Source organism: Lingula anatina, chromosome 5 (genome assembly GCF_051362555.1).
Source record: "Lingula anatina isolate TDL-2025a chromosome 5, LinAna3.0, whole genome shotgun sequence".
Taxonomy (NCBI): domain Eukaryota; kingdom Metazoa; phylum Brachiopoda; class Lingulata; order Lingulida; family Lingulidae; genus Lingula; species Lingula anatina.
The window spans coordinates 2,934,524-2,946,952 of record NC_141771.1 but is presented as its reverse complement, the minus strand read 5'-3'; the positions used below and the strand labels follow the sequence as shown (position 1 = coordinate 2,946,952).

Here is a 12,429-nt window from a genome sequence, read left to right as displayed (position 1 = left end):
TTGTGATAATATTTCTTGTCCCCAGACTTCGCACCCATAAAGTAGTATGGGCTTTATCATTTTGTCAAAGAGTGACATTGTAAGGAGTGGAGAGGAGATTTCATTTGATGCTAGTGCTCCTTTTAAGGCAAAGATTGCTTTGAGGGCTTTTTGTTTTAGATTTTCCAAAGTTTTCTTTAGTGATCCCGTGTTAGTAAATATTACCCCTAAGTATTGATATTGTTTTACTATTTCAATTGGTCTATCATTTATGACAAAATTAAGTGATTCAGTTCTACCAGATTTATGAAAAACTTTTTCCTGCCTCCTTTTACAAAAGATGGAAACAAGACCAGGAAGTGAAAGGTATTGAAGACATTTCTTATTGCTTGTAAGAACTGGAAGCAAAATAAAAACGAACTTCTGGGAGGATATTAATTATTTGGTGCCACGTGATGCCATAACGTCCTAAAAAGGTACACGTGCAAGTTGTTAAACGCTCATACAACTGCACCATTTTGCATGTGACTGGTCCTTAGGTTAGGTCTTAGTCCTAATTCCATTTTTATTAGTGACGTGTTGCTATTAGGAAGTTACACTTCGAAACTGGGGAATTACAATGAAACTTGACGCCACGTTGCCATATTGAAATAAGAAATTTTCAGTTTATAAATTATTAATGGTTCGTTATTCTTGCCTATTTTTAAGGACATATCAGTAAATACAGATCATTGTATGAGTGTACTACAGGTAATTCTGCTTTACATCCGTTTTATGTTATTAATAATCTTTTGGACATAGCCTTGGTTGTACATGCATACCAGGCGCTTATGGTAATTGATATATATCTAATCTGGTAATCAATTTTCCACCGATGAATGTCAGATACAGTATTTCACCATTATTCAGAAAGTTCTCCAGTATATATCAAACTGTTCATTTTGATATCAAAGGTAGCATCACTTTTATGGACTTTTTCATGTGTTCATTGATTTAAGCAATGTCCAAGAGTTAGGTCATTATTTTAAGACTCTTCACTGCCTTCTCAATTTCTGAAGTGCTTCATTGTTTTGTTGTTTAACATTTCTTTTTGTTTCCTGGGTCCTAGGAATACAAGTACTGTATCAGCATGTTCATGCTTGTTTATGAACATGACTTTTAATTACAACCTCAAAATATAAATAACGTTTTAAAGTACTTTGATAATATTGAAATGATAATTTACAAAGAATCTGAGTTATTGATCTTGATACTTTTTTTTTTATTAAAGATTGGATTGGCTTTAGGATCTTAGGTTTTAATATTTCTGCTAGTTCCATACCATTTACTCTCCCCTTGGCAAGATAAATCTAAATTCTACTGTAATTGTACTTTAAGATATCCCATAGAAGCTGTGAGGTGAATTTGCTTGATTGAGTGAACTTGAATTGCTTCAGGAATCAATTTTTATTAACTAAAAGCAAGAGAAGGTAATATTTATGATGCATTATGAATGATAAGATTAATATTCTTGAGATGCATATAAGAAATGCCTTCTTTTCATTTAGTAATTTTTTGATATTGTATGGTAGATTACACATCATCCTTTTCTTAGGAATATCAATGCAGTTACTAATGTGGCTGTACTCTTCTTCAGTTGCAGTCAATATTCAAGGGTTCACACAGATACCCTCAGTACAACAGTTACTGACCATGTAATATGTTATTAGCACCTTTAGTATCAGTTTAACTTATGAGATTTTGAAAAGAAAATTCTATTAAAAATTCAAAATACAGTGTGTGTGCATGCATGCATGCATGCACGTATTGCCTGTATTCAAAATAGACAAGTTTCAGCTATAACTGTTACTATGTTTATTCACTTGTGATGAAAATGAAAGAGGGACAAATTAATTTGAATTTATCAATTAAAACAAGAAGAAAGCTTTGATCTCATGAGAGAGGTATCATTATAGTACTTACTAGTATGTGCAAAAGCAGTTTATGCCCTAAATTTCTTGGTTACTCCAGCAAGATGATCAAGAAGACAAGGAAATTGCAATTAAATGTTGTAATCGGTATGAAGAAAAACCTACAGGTAATAAAAATTATTCAACAGTACTGTTCAAACTTCTAAGAGTCTTAAGTCAGGTTCCCTGGCTAAGAACTTAATTACATAGCAAAATAAAATTCAATTTCTTTGTAAGTGAAGTTATATTAGTACAAGCTGGTCCAGGAGCACATCAAAGAAACTTCATAGAATTTCATCATAAGACATTGTTCAAGTTTTGATTTGTTCGATTTTGTTTTCAGTCATATCCAGGGTACTTTATGCACTTCCATCACCTCTGGGATTTGGCTGATGAAACCCTTTTTCCTGTCTTCTTCAAATAGCGAAAACCTCTTATTCTATATCCACCTTCTCCAATCATTATTTCCCCGCTTTTGGTCATTCCCAAGGCGTATGGCTTGGTTATCCCATCATCCTCTGTTGCAATGTATCGGGCATGGTCACCTCTGGGAGTTATCATCGCAACTCTGTTGTTGGCCCAGTCAGCCACAAAGGTGTAGCCATATTTATCGGTGCAGACACCGCGCGGTTCATACAACTGGCCGTCGCCACATCCGTAAGTGCCATAGGTGTACAGCGTGTGGCCCACTGAAGAGAGGATATGGATACGATAACTGCCATAATCACAAACCACTATGGTGCTGTACTGTCGGCCAAATGCAATGGAACGTGGTTCTTTACACATTCCAATTTTGATGACATTGAGAAGGTCTCCATCGTCGGGATCGAAGATGAAGATGGCCTTCTTTATGGCATCACATACCATAAGCTCTCCTTCCCTGTTCATGGTGATACCGTAGGGTGCTTCTAGCCTGTCATGACCAAAGGGGGGCATTTTTGGGAACCCTCGTGGTGTGTAAACACTGATGCATTTCTCTGCCAGTGACGTCACATACATGTCCCCGTTTTCTGACACGACCAGATCCTCTGGTTCTTCATTGAGGTTGATGACGTATTCAAACTCCCAAAAATGTGTGTACAGCTTGATTTTGTTGTTGCCTGCATCCAAGAAGTACATGTGCTCATTGTCGAGGGCCATTCCGGTCACTTTGACATCACTGCGGTCATCCTTGAATTTGACACTGAGGGAATGGACAAATTTTGCAGGCTCTAAGAAGTCCAAAGGAGCCTCAACTGTTGGTGTGGCTTCTCTTGACTCACTGATGGTACTGTCACCTGGTGGTAAAACAGCAGCAGCAGAATCTGTTGGCAAACTGTAATCAGTCTGAAAGGACAATCTTCCTAGCATGCCATCCAAGCCATCTCCTGATATATTACCAGGGATGAAATAGAGTGGATCTGGGCTGTCCTGGGATGGGTTTGGAAGTGGCACCCTTTCTAGTGTTTCTAGTCGCTCCACAAGTGACTCTGTGTGTGTCATAATGTCAGAGTTGGACCCACTCAAAACGAGTTGCTGAGCGAAATTGCAGGCGCTTTGCAAGGTGACGTGGTGGAGTTCTAGTACGTCCTGCAACGTTTCATTATTTTTCATCCTCTGTGAATGAGCCTTGGTAACGTCAGTAATCAGTTTTTCTCCTTGTCGGCGAATGATGTTGAAGAGAAGCTGCATTTGGTGCTTGATGGCAGTGATGGCTGCGTCAGCGTCCCTATAAGAAGTATTTGCTGCTGCTGACTGAGTTGCCTCCTCACACTGGTTCATTTTCTGAAGGGCTCGAGTGAGAACTTGCTTAATCCGCTCCTTGTTGGCCACAGCTTTGTCTCTGAGAGGAATGATGCCGTGTCTATAGTGTTCAGTTGCACTACAGTCTGCGCAGACCACCATGTCGTCATCTTCGCAGTAATATTTCAGCTCATTTGGAGGATGCTTTTCACAGGTGACGAGGCTTTGTTCAGCCACATCTTTAAGTGCCGCACGTGCGACGTCAGAGGAGCTTGTGTCTGATACCTGTGCCGTATCATTCTGAGGCTCGCCTTGACCTTGAGATTTCAACAGTTCTAGTGCTTTTCCCAGAACAAAGTTCTTCTTGAACTTATCGAGGCCTTCTTCTGGAAATTTATATTCCTCCCTGCACAAAGGACAGAGAAATGACCGTTTCACTCCTCCTGTTCTCTGGGCGTGGTCACTCAGGCAGAGAAAACAGAAGGTATGGTAGCAGGGAAGCACCCTGGGGTCATCGTACTCCTCCAGGCAGATGCTACAGGTTAATATAGTGTCCTTGAAGGCTGTCACTAGTCCTGCTTCAGCTGCCATTTCTTTAAAGTTTATCTTGTAATCTAAAAAGTTTCTTTTTCAGTTTGGGCTAAGTTATCAGTTGAGTATTCATCTCAAGGTTTACAGTCTTGTACATGGATCATTACATATTACTAAGTTGTGAGCGTTTCAGATGTCTCATTAATGCATGCAGTTTCATGACTGGTATTCATGCACTGTACAGGCACATACAATATATGTCCATGCAATCAATATCTCTATAGAAAACACGTTTTTGCTGTTTGGCTATGCCCCACCTTTACATTAGATATGTGTCAGCCTGATGAAATGAACCCAAGTCTTGTGTATCCACAGGTAAATGTGTCAAATTGATCAGCTTTCCCTGTTAACTTGTCCAAAACTAGTTCATAAATTGACCTGAATCAATGCTGCACTTCATGCAAATCCTCCTGTGTATTATTGTAAGCAATGGTTGAACGAAGATTGTATACACATGTACCATCAAAGTTGAACATGCACAGAAATAGATTTCCTTTATACCATTATGTGTAATGAGGCACTATAGCTACCTCTCATGTAAGCAGGTGCTGTGGCCATTTTGGTCTAGTAGGTCATATAAATTGGTGGTTTTGATTACTCTTTTGTACAGATTTAGGTTACGTAAACAAATGGCTGAGGGGAATCAAAGGTATGGCGGGATAAACTGAGTATCACCAATAGGAGTGTTTGTTTAAGTACACATGCCTTGGGATTTAATACTTAGATAGATTGTGAGTAGAGCACACACAAGCATGATTTTCTCACAGTAATTTACAGGGGCGGATCAAGAGCTATTTTCTGACAGTCTTCCAAATTGTCTTTGTTGATCCATCCTCCGTTTTTGACCGTCTTCCGACAGAAAAAAATAGATACCTGTCAATGTAAACTTGAAAATCTGACCGTCTTCCAGAAGACCCAGAAGACGGCCTAAATCCGCCCCTGATTTAAGTACAGTGTTTATTGAAGACTTGAAATGAATTTCCCCATATGTTTAAATCTGTTTAGATACATGCAGTTACTGATAGTACCATGCAAGTCTCATATGTCAAGGGAACTTGTCCATCATTTGTAATTTTGGGACGTTGGGTGTTTTAGCAAAAGATGTTAGATGAATATTTAAGAAATAATGTCATGGTTACATGCCATGTGATCTGATTGAGCCTAAATAAGGATCTGCGATTTTTACTACAGTAAATTATTCCCCCACCCCCACCCCCATTGTACCTATATCTTTTTTAATTTTTATCAACTTTCTTTATTTATAAATGAAATAGGAAAGTCAAGTTTTTATGAGAAAATCCACAAATTACTAGTAATTGTGGTTTGTTTGCAACATGATAATGATAACTGTTACAATGATATGGATAGTTTTGGTAATGATAAAAGACTACAGAAGTATATAAAACATAGCATGTTTAGTTTGTAATGATTTTTTTTTTCAGATCTGAAAATCTAAATAGACAAATTCCTGCATAATGTACACCCAAGGTTTCCTAACAGGTGCCCTCTCTGCTGCTGCTGTGTATGCAATATACACTGTGCTGGTGGAGGGCAGTCTCTCAGGGATAAAACAATCATCTAATCATGACGCAGGTAAGGTAATTACTTGGAAATTTTCAAAAATTTGTCTTCACTGTTGCTCCTCTCTTCAGTTACTGAATATCACTCTTCCTTTTTAGTTACTGACCGAAATGCACCTTTGAACTTGACTCACTTTTCAACCCATTTGAAAAAAAATGATTTATTTTGCCGAAATTTGATTTATAAGATATTATTATTTTGAAGAGTTATTTGCACTCCAACATAATCCAGTCTCTCAAGTTATTAGCTTTTTGAACATTTATGCTGCAGTGACTTGAAAAACAACAAAATATCCATCTACAATGCAAATACTGTAATTCCATTTTTTAGCCATTTTAATAGTAACTGGATATCATTTCTTTTAAATTGGTGAAATTTTATTACTGCACCATAGAATTTCACAAGAATGACATCGCTAGTGGTGAAGACATCTTGAAATATGGAGTACCGAACAGAGGGCCTGCCCTGCGATATTACAGAAATCACATCCTGGCTTATGATCAGAGTAAAAGGACTCCAGTCTGGGTGGCTGAACACCTGACCAAAGAAAAACTCCATGGTTTGTACACTTAGACTGGGTTCCCATGCCTAGATCAATCTAACAGGATTGATCCATCTCCAAGGGGTTTCTCACTAAATTGCTTTCAGTTTAAGCGGCTTAGATGTCTGGCACGCCTACTGAAGCTGCAAAAAATGAATTACCCCCTAGCACCTTCAGTAGGCACGACAGGCATTTAAGCCTCTTAAGATGATGGCAATTTAGCGAGAATCCCCTTAGAGATAAATCGATCCAAAGTTAGTACAATAGCGTGTGGGAATGGTCCCTTATTGCTTTGTATGTGTGACTAGTTTCAAAAAAAATTTTTTTAACCTACCAGTATGCCAATTTCTGTTTTAACATTATAATTGAATTCAGATTAAAATAAACATTAAAAGTCCTGCTGAGTCTGAAGGAATCAGATATTAGGTTTTAGTCGTCTTGGATATTCTCATTTTTCTCCAAACATCAGCTGTGTCTAAGATAATTTATTATGTTTTGGTATAAAATATATCTTTTTATATATTCCTGGAAACACTGAAAAAAGGAAGGAAAAAGATTGAGCATTTTAGAATGGCTACCCTTCATATGTACAAGTACACTGAAATCTGTTTAAAAAGATTTTAACTGGCGAAAATTTTGAGAAATTGGGTTCTTGAAGTACTATTATTTTGTACCACAAGACTTAGTGTAATTCATATACATATCACTGGTATATTTATTTTTTCAGGCAATGCTGACAGAAGGAAGTCCAAGTTCCGCCCAGATCCTGCCGTGCCTTCAATGTTCAGCTCAGGGAATGGAGACTACTTGGGCAGTGGGTGGTCCAGAGGTCACATGGCACCTGCAGGGGACAATAAGTATGACCAGGTGAGTTTGACCTTATAACACTGATAACTCTTACATGGGGACAAGGATAGGGGTCCTGAAAAGGACACAAACTGTTACCGTAAATTCACAAGGAAGAGTTCAGAAAATTATATCTTAATTATATCACCATGGGCATTGTTCCTGACTTTGTATTCTTGAACCACTATGATAATATCATATGTAAAAAGTGTGGATTTGACCCGAAAACTCCAGGGACAGATCCAGATATATTTTCCGACAGTCTGCCAAATTATCTTTGTTGATCCATTCGTCCAATTTTGATCACCTTTTAACTGAAATATTAGATATTCATAAGTAAACTTGAAAAATTCTGATCGTCTTCCATCCACCCCTGAATTCTGGTAACTCTGACATGAGGACAAGAAAAGGGACCCTGAAAAGGACCTGACACTGACACCGTGAATTCACAAGGAATTTACTGAGAAAATGATATCTGAACAACATGGGGATTGTGTCTGACCTCACTACTATAATGTAGAATTTTAGGTACTTAAAAGGTGAAATATTCTAAAAAGGAAATGTACCTGTTGAATCAGGTGTTACAAATTTCTGAGTATTTACCCCAAAAAATATTCAGTATGACAGGAAACCACTTTCCGCTTTTTACCAAAAGGCTTTACATCTTTCAAGTACTCTCTGAATTATTATTATTTAAAATTAATATGTGCAACTAAAGAGGAGAAATTCTGATAAGATAATAATGTACACCATGAATCAAGTAATTTTCTTACATTACAGGAAGCCATGGATGACACGTTTTACCTGACTAACATAGTACCCCAGGATATGGAAAACAATGCCGGTTTCTGGAACCGCTTTGAGATGTTCTGTCGAGATCTGACCAAACAATTCACAGATGTCAGGGTCATCAGTGGACCCCTTGCACTGCCCAACCTAGAGGAGGACGGGAAGAAATATGTGAAATATGAGGTTAGTTATCATCTAGTATTATATAAAGGCATAAAATGCATGATAGGATGCATTCGCAAACAAATTTGATCTACTGACTAACAGATTTGCAGATCAAATTTGGACGTCCCACTCAAAAGCTTACCAAGTTTATTCTGTATCTGTTAGGGAATTGTGCAGCAAGGTTTCAAGTGGGTGGGCCATATTTGCCCTATGCATTTGTTAGTCTGTGGATCAGCTCGTTCTGAAGGAACCCATAGATCATATTTATTATAGGAGGTTGTTAGACTATGTCCATGACTGAGTACTTTTTCTGGCAGCTGATTGAACCAGCCATTGAGAGATATACCATTATGCAGCAGAGAAAAGAAAAAAGAAATAGGAAATAATACCAACCCAAAAGAATTGAGAAAATTAGATTCTATTTACCCAATTTTTTGGGGGCTCTTTAATTTCTAATCTTTACTGTCACAGGTGAGATTCACTGGTCAAGTTCATCTCCATTTGGAGTGGTTCTAAAATTGGGAACTTTGTACTCATTGGGGTTTCTCTGATGTATAATAATTTTAACAATTATTATTATTATTATTATTATTATTATTATTATTATTATTGTACATCAGGTAATTGGAGACAGCATGGTACCTGTACCCACTCATCTCTTCAAAGTCATCCTCACAGAAAACGCAGAAACGGATCAACATTCCCAATTCTTGGGAGCATTCATAGTACCCAACGTCCCCATTTCCTCGGAACACAAGCTCCAGAAATTCCAGGTCCCTTTGGAAGACCTGGAGAGGGTTGCTGGGGTGACATTTTTTGATAAGTTGGACAAAGGTCAAGTGCAGGATTTGTGCAGTAGTGACCGCTGTCAGTTAATTCCGCAGAAACACATTGAGATGCAATTCATTGGAAGACGCATGGAGAATGCTAAGACTGTGGAGGAGTTGGAAAATATTTGGAATGAGATGCAAAATAAGAAATCAAAACCCACAAAAGACATTAAAAACTTGTATGAAGAGAGGAAGGAAGAATTAATGCCAGACAGAATGCGAGCTGAACTAAAATGAATTATGCTTTTTTATCCCTTTTTTACCTTTATATTCATTTTATGGTCATAAAATGATCGTAAGTCATATTGATTGAATTACGAGCTGAACTTTGATGAATTATGCTTTTTTATCCCTTTTTTACCTTTATAGTAATTTTTTGATAATGAGACAAATTGGCTGAAAAGTTAAGCAGTGGCAAGGTATGATTTCATGCACTTTTTTTCTCATCATCATTTTTGAGAAATTTTGTTGCTGTGATCATGAAATGTAGATTCCTCTTGTTATTCTAGTCACATGTATGGAGGCTCAGAGTCTAAGGAACTCCAACTTCTTTATCTACATCCTATTTATATTTTTATATGCTTCATTTCTAAAAAATTATAAAAATTGAATAATCTGGCCCTATCTGCCTTTATAAAAGAAATTCATTGAACTTTTCAAACATTGTTGAATTTTATGATTAGTATTGGAGTTTTATCAAAATGATTCAACGTATCACCGTACTGGATAATTTTCTCTCGGAATTTTTTAGAAATGCGTGTATAATCAACTTAATACATTTAGCTCAGTACATTTGACATTCAGTTATGAGTCAAAGGTATATTGTAGTAACCTTAAATCTAGGCAACATAGATATTGACAGCTGAGGTGATTGATAACGTACCTGGTGTAACACCGCAGGAAAATCTGTATAAAAGGAATTGGTCCCCAAACTAAGGTTGATAATTTAATGGCATTGTAATGTTTACAGCCTAATTAGATGTGGATCTCTTTGTACAGCTAATGTGATGAGTTTGTGGTCTGCAATAAATCACAGAGAGCGGATCGAGATAAGTTTATTGAGAATATTTCGTTTTTAAAACTGGAACAGAATAAGCCTGAAAATAATTTCATCCGTTGTGTTATGCTTGACGATGGTATTGGCGTTTGCTGTACTTGTTACGCGAGGTAGAAATTACAAGACTTTCTGTTCTTTCTTACTCTTGATTTACTGGTAGACAAGAAATTGACTCTGAGTCATGCCAGTGACACACGCATTTGGAAAAAAATATTTGCATTAATATTTTATATTGCTTTTAAACTACTGTTGATTTCTTTTCTTATGGGTTGGTGATATGCCGTAAAGTCCTGGACAGAAAGAAATTATATGAGACTCAGTGCTACAAAAACAACATCTATGACAGTAAAAGTTAACTTGGTTTGTGCCTGAATTTTAATCACCGTTGATATTAGAGGGAGTTGTGTCAGCGAAATTTGTGGTGTTGTCATAAAAAAAAGACCTAAAATGGTCTGCACATGTTGAATATATCAATAAAAAGCACGCACCCATACGGTTGCGTTATTTGCGCCAACTTGAACGTGTAAAACTGCCCTCGTCAGATCTTGTTCATGTGGATCAGTTTAATTCGCTGTGCTGTTAATATGCTTGTCCTGTATGGCACCCCGGGGTAAACTAGTGAGAACTGCAATTTAACAGAAACTATTTATTCGAGGGCACTCAGAATTATGCTTATTAGAATTAAATTCTGATTTATTTTCTGTTGATGCCCTGGTAAAAGCACGCCTTGTCACTTTAGAAAACCGAGGCATAGAACTATGAAAACCTTTCATCGAGAAAATAAAAGAACGACAAGGACAAGCTAAGTTACCCCTTAACATCCAGAACATACAGAAAGTTAAGACACAACCAATCTAACTTCAATGTACCTTAATTCAAAACTGAACGTTTCCGAAACACTTTTATACCTTTTCCTCTATCTAACTTTCGGAGGTCAGTGTTTTATGTGGAACTCAATTTGGTGTTAACGTAAATCCTTCATTTTATGTAAATATTTAATTTTATGATTTTTATTCGAGCTTGTCTGTACAACTTCGACCTTTTGTTGCAATGTATCAAATAAACTTATTATTATCATCATACTTATTACTAAAGCAGCAAGAATAGTGGGGCAAATGTTATGCAAAATAAGTGAGCCACTGTTTTATTATTATATTTTGTTTTATTTTATTTTATTTGAAGTGGCCCATGTCGTTAAATTAGCGTAATCATAGCAATTATTCCATCAACTACCGACGGACAGATTTATCAAACAAACTCCTTTTGCGCTTTTTTCATTTTTGACAGAAGCAGGTAATCATAGAATAGTTGACAGTCGTTGTTGTGACGGGGGCGTCTCTTGTTGTTATCTGTCTCGTGCCTCTCCCTTTCTAACCCCAATGGAAGGAATTGCCCATTGATGGATTCGTGTTGTTTTGGTAGACCATCTATTTGTTGCTCTTGGTAATGCGAGGCGTTGTGGCCGCCTTCTGGTATTACTTAAATCAAATTTACTTTTTGTTTTTTTCCCGACGCCCTCCCTCCCTCTCTCTCTCTCTCTCTCTCTCTCTCTCTCAGTAAGCAATGAATATTACTGCTACTATCACTCGTTGACAATACAATATTTGTATTCCCTCTCTCTAAATTCATTTATTTTCACTTGCATACCCACTCTCCTTTTGGTACCGATATGGGTTTCCTTGGATGTTTTTGTCCTTTTAACTTTATATTTTGACATCTTCATTTATATCCAATCAAATATCAATTCAAAGCCAAGTTTAACATACGAGGCCCACGTGCATATTAGTCTAAGTAGCCTAACAATGGAACGGTAAATTATTGACGACCCTGTACTCAATAATGTGACGGCTAATTTCCACCTGAAGGGAGTGCCCACGAAACCCCGTTAGCGCAATAAATAGAAACAATGCAACAGAGAAAAATCAATCTCTGAATCAAAAGCAGAAGCAATTTAGTACGATTATTGGTCGTGTCTTCGACTTCGGTAACGCTTTCGCATGGGCCCAAGTGGGATTCTTTGGTTTTCCGAAGTGAATTTTAATGGGGGATTTTAGCTGGTCTCTATAACATTACTGAGAAGAATTTTCTTCATCATTGTCCACTACCAAATAGTCGATTCTCTGTTGGTATCTATGTTCTCGATGGGGAGAAGTTGACAAAAAATAATGAAATGAATAAAACCGGGCGGTATAAATAAATAAATGGTCACAATTTTCCGGACAACGAGTTAGAAGAAACCCATGCATTCAGGCCTCCCTACCTGATGTCACTAACTCTGTTCATAGAAAGATTCTGCTGTCCGCCTTCTTGAAGATTCAGCGTCCAACAAGGGTGTGGCAAGTTGAATAAGCTCAATACTCGTCGATTCTTTTCAGGAGA

General features: G+C 37.3%; 2 protein-coding genes across 8 annotated transcripts; one reads left to right on the top strand and one right to left on the bottom strand.

Annotated features, from left to right (window-relative positions):
* Positions 1-293: 293 nt before the first annotated feature.
* On the top strand, positions 294-10,564 carry LOC106151390 (nuclease EXOG, mitochondrial). Of its 7 annotated transcripts, XM_087012698.1 has the most exons (7): positions 4,423-4,556; positions 5,684-5,834; positions 6,217-6,381; positions 7,091-7,230; positions 7,990-8,181; positions 8,784-9,256; positions 9,355-10,564. In XM_087012698.1, exons 2-6 carry the CDS (start codon positions 5,717-5,719, stop codon positions 9,228-9,230), a joined length of 1,062 nt encoding a protein of 353 aa, XP_086868824.1. In that variant the 5' UTR covers positions 4,423-4,556; positions 5,684-5,716; the 3' UTR covers positions 9,231-9,256; positions 9,355-10,564. The 7 variants fall into 7 exon arrangements, with proteins under 7 accessions (XP_013380076.2, XP_013380080.2, XP_013380079.2 ...); XM_013524622.2 differs by lacking the exon at positions 4,423-4,556 and adding an exon at positions 294-345 and having other exon boundaries at positions 8,784-10,564; XM_013524626.3 differs by lacking the exon at positions 4,423-4,556 and adding an exon at positions 331-455 and having other exon boundaries at positions 8,784-10,564.
* Positions 1,817-4,246, bottom strand: LOC106151389 (E3 ubiquitin-protein ligase TRIM56-like). Its single transcript, XM_013524621.3, has one exon. The coding sequence runs from the start codon at positions 4,239-4,241 to the stop codon at positions 2,301-2,303; it is 1,941 nt and encodes a 646-aa protein (XP_013380075.2). The 5' UTR covers positions 4,242-4,246; the 3' UTR covers positions 1,817-2,300.
* Positions 10,565-12,429: the final 1,865 nt, after the last annotated feature.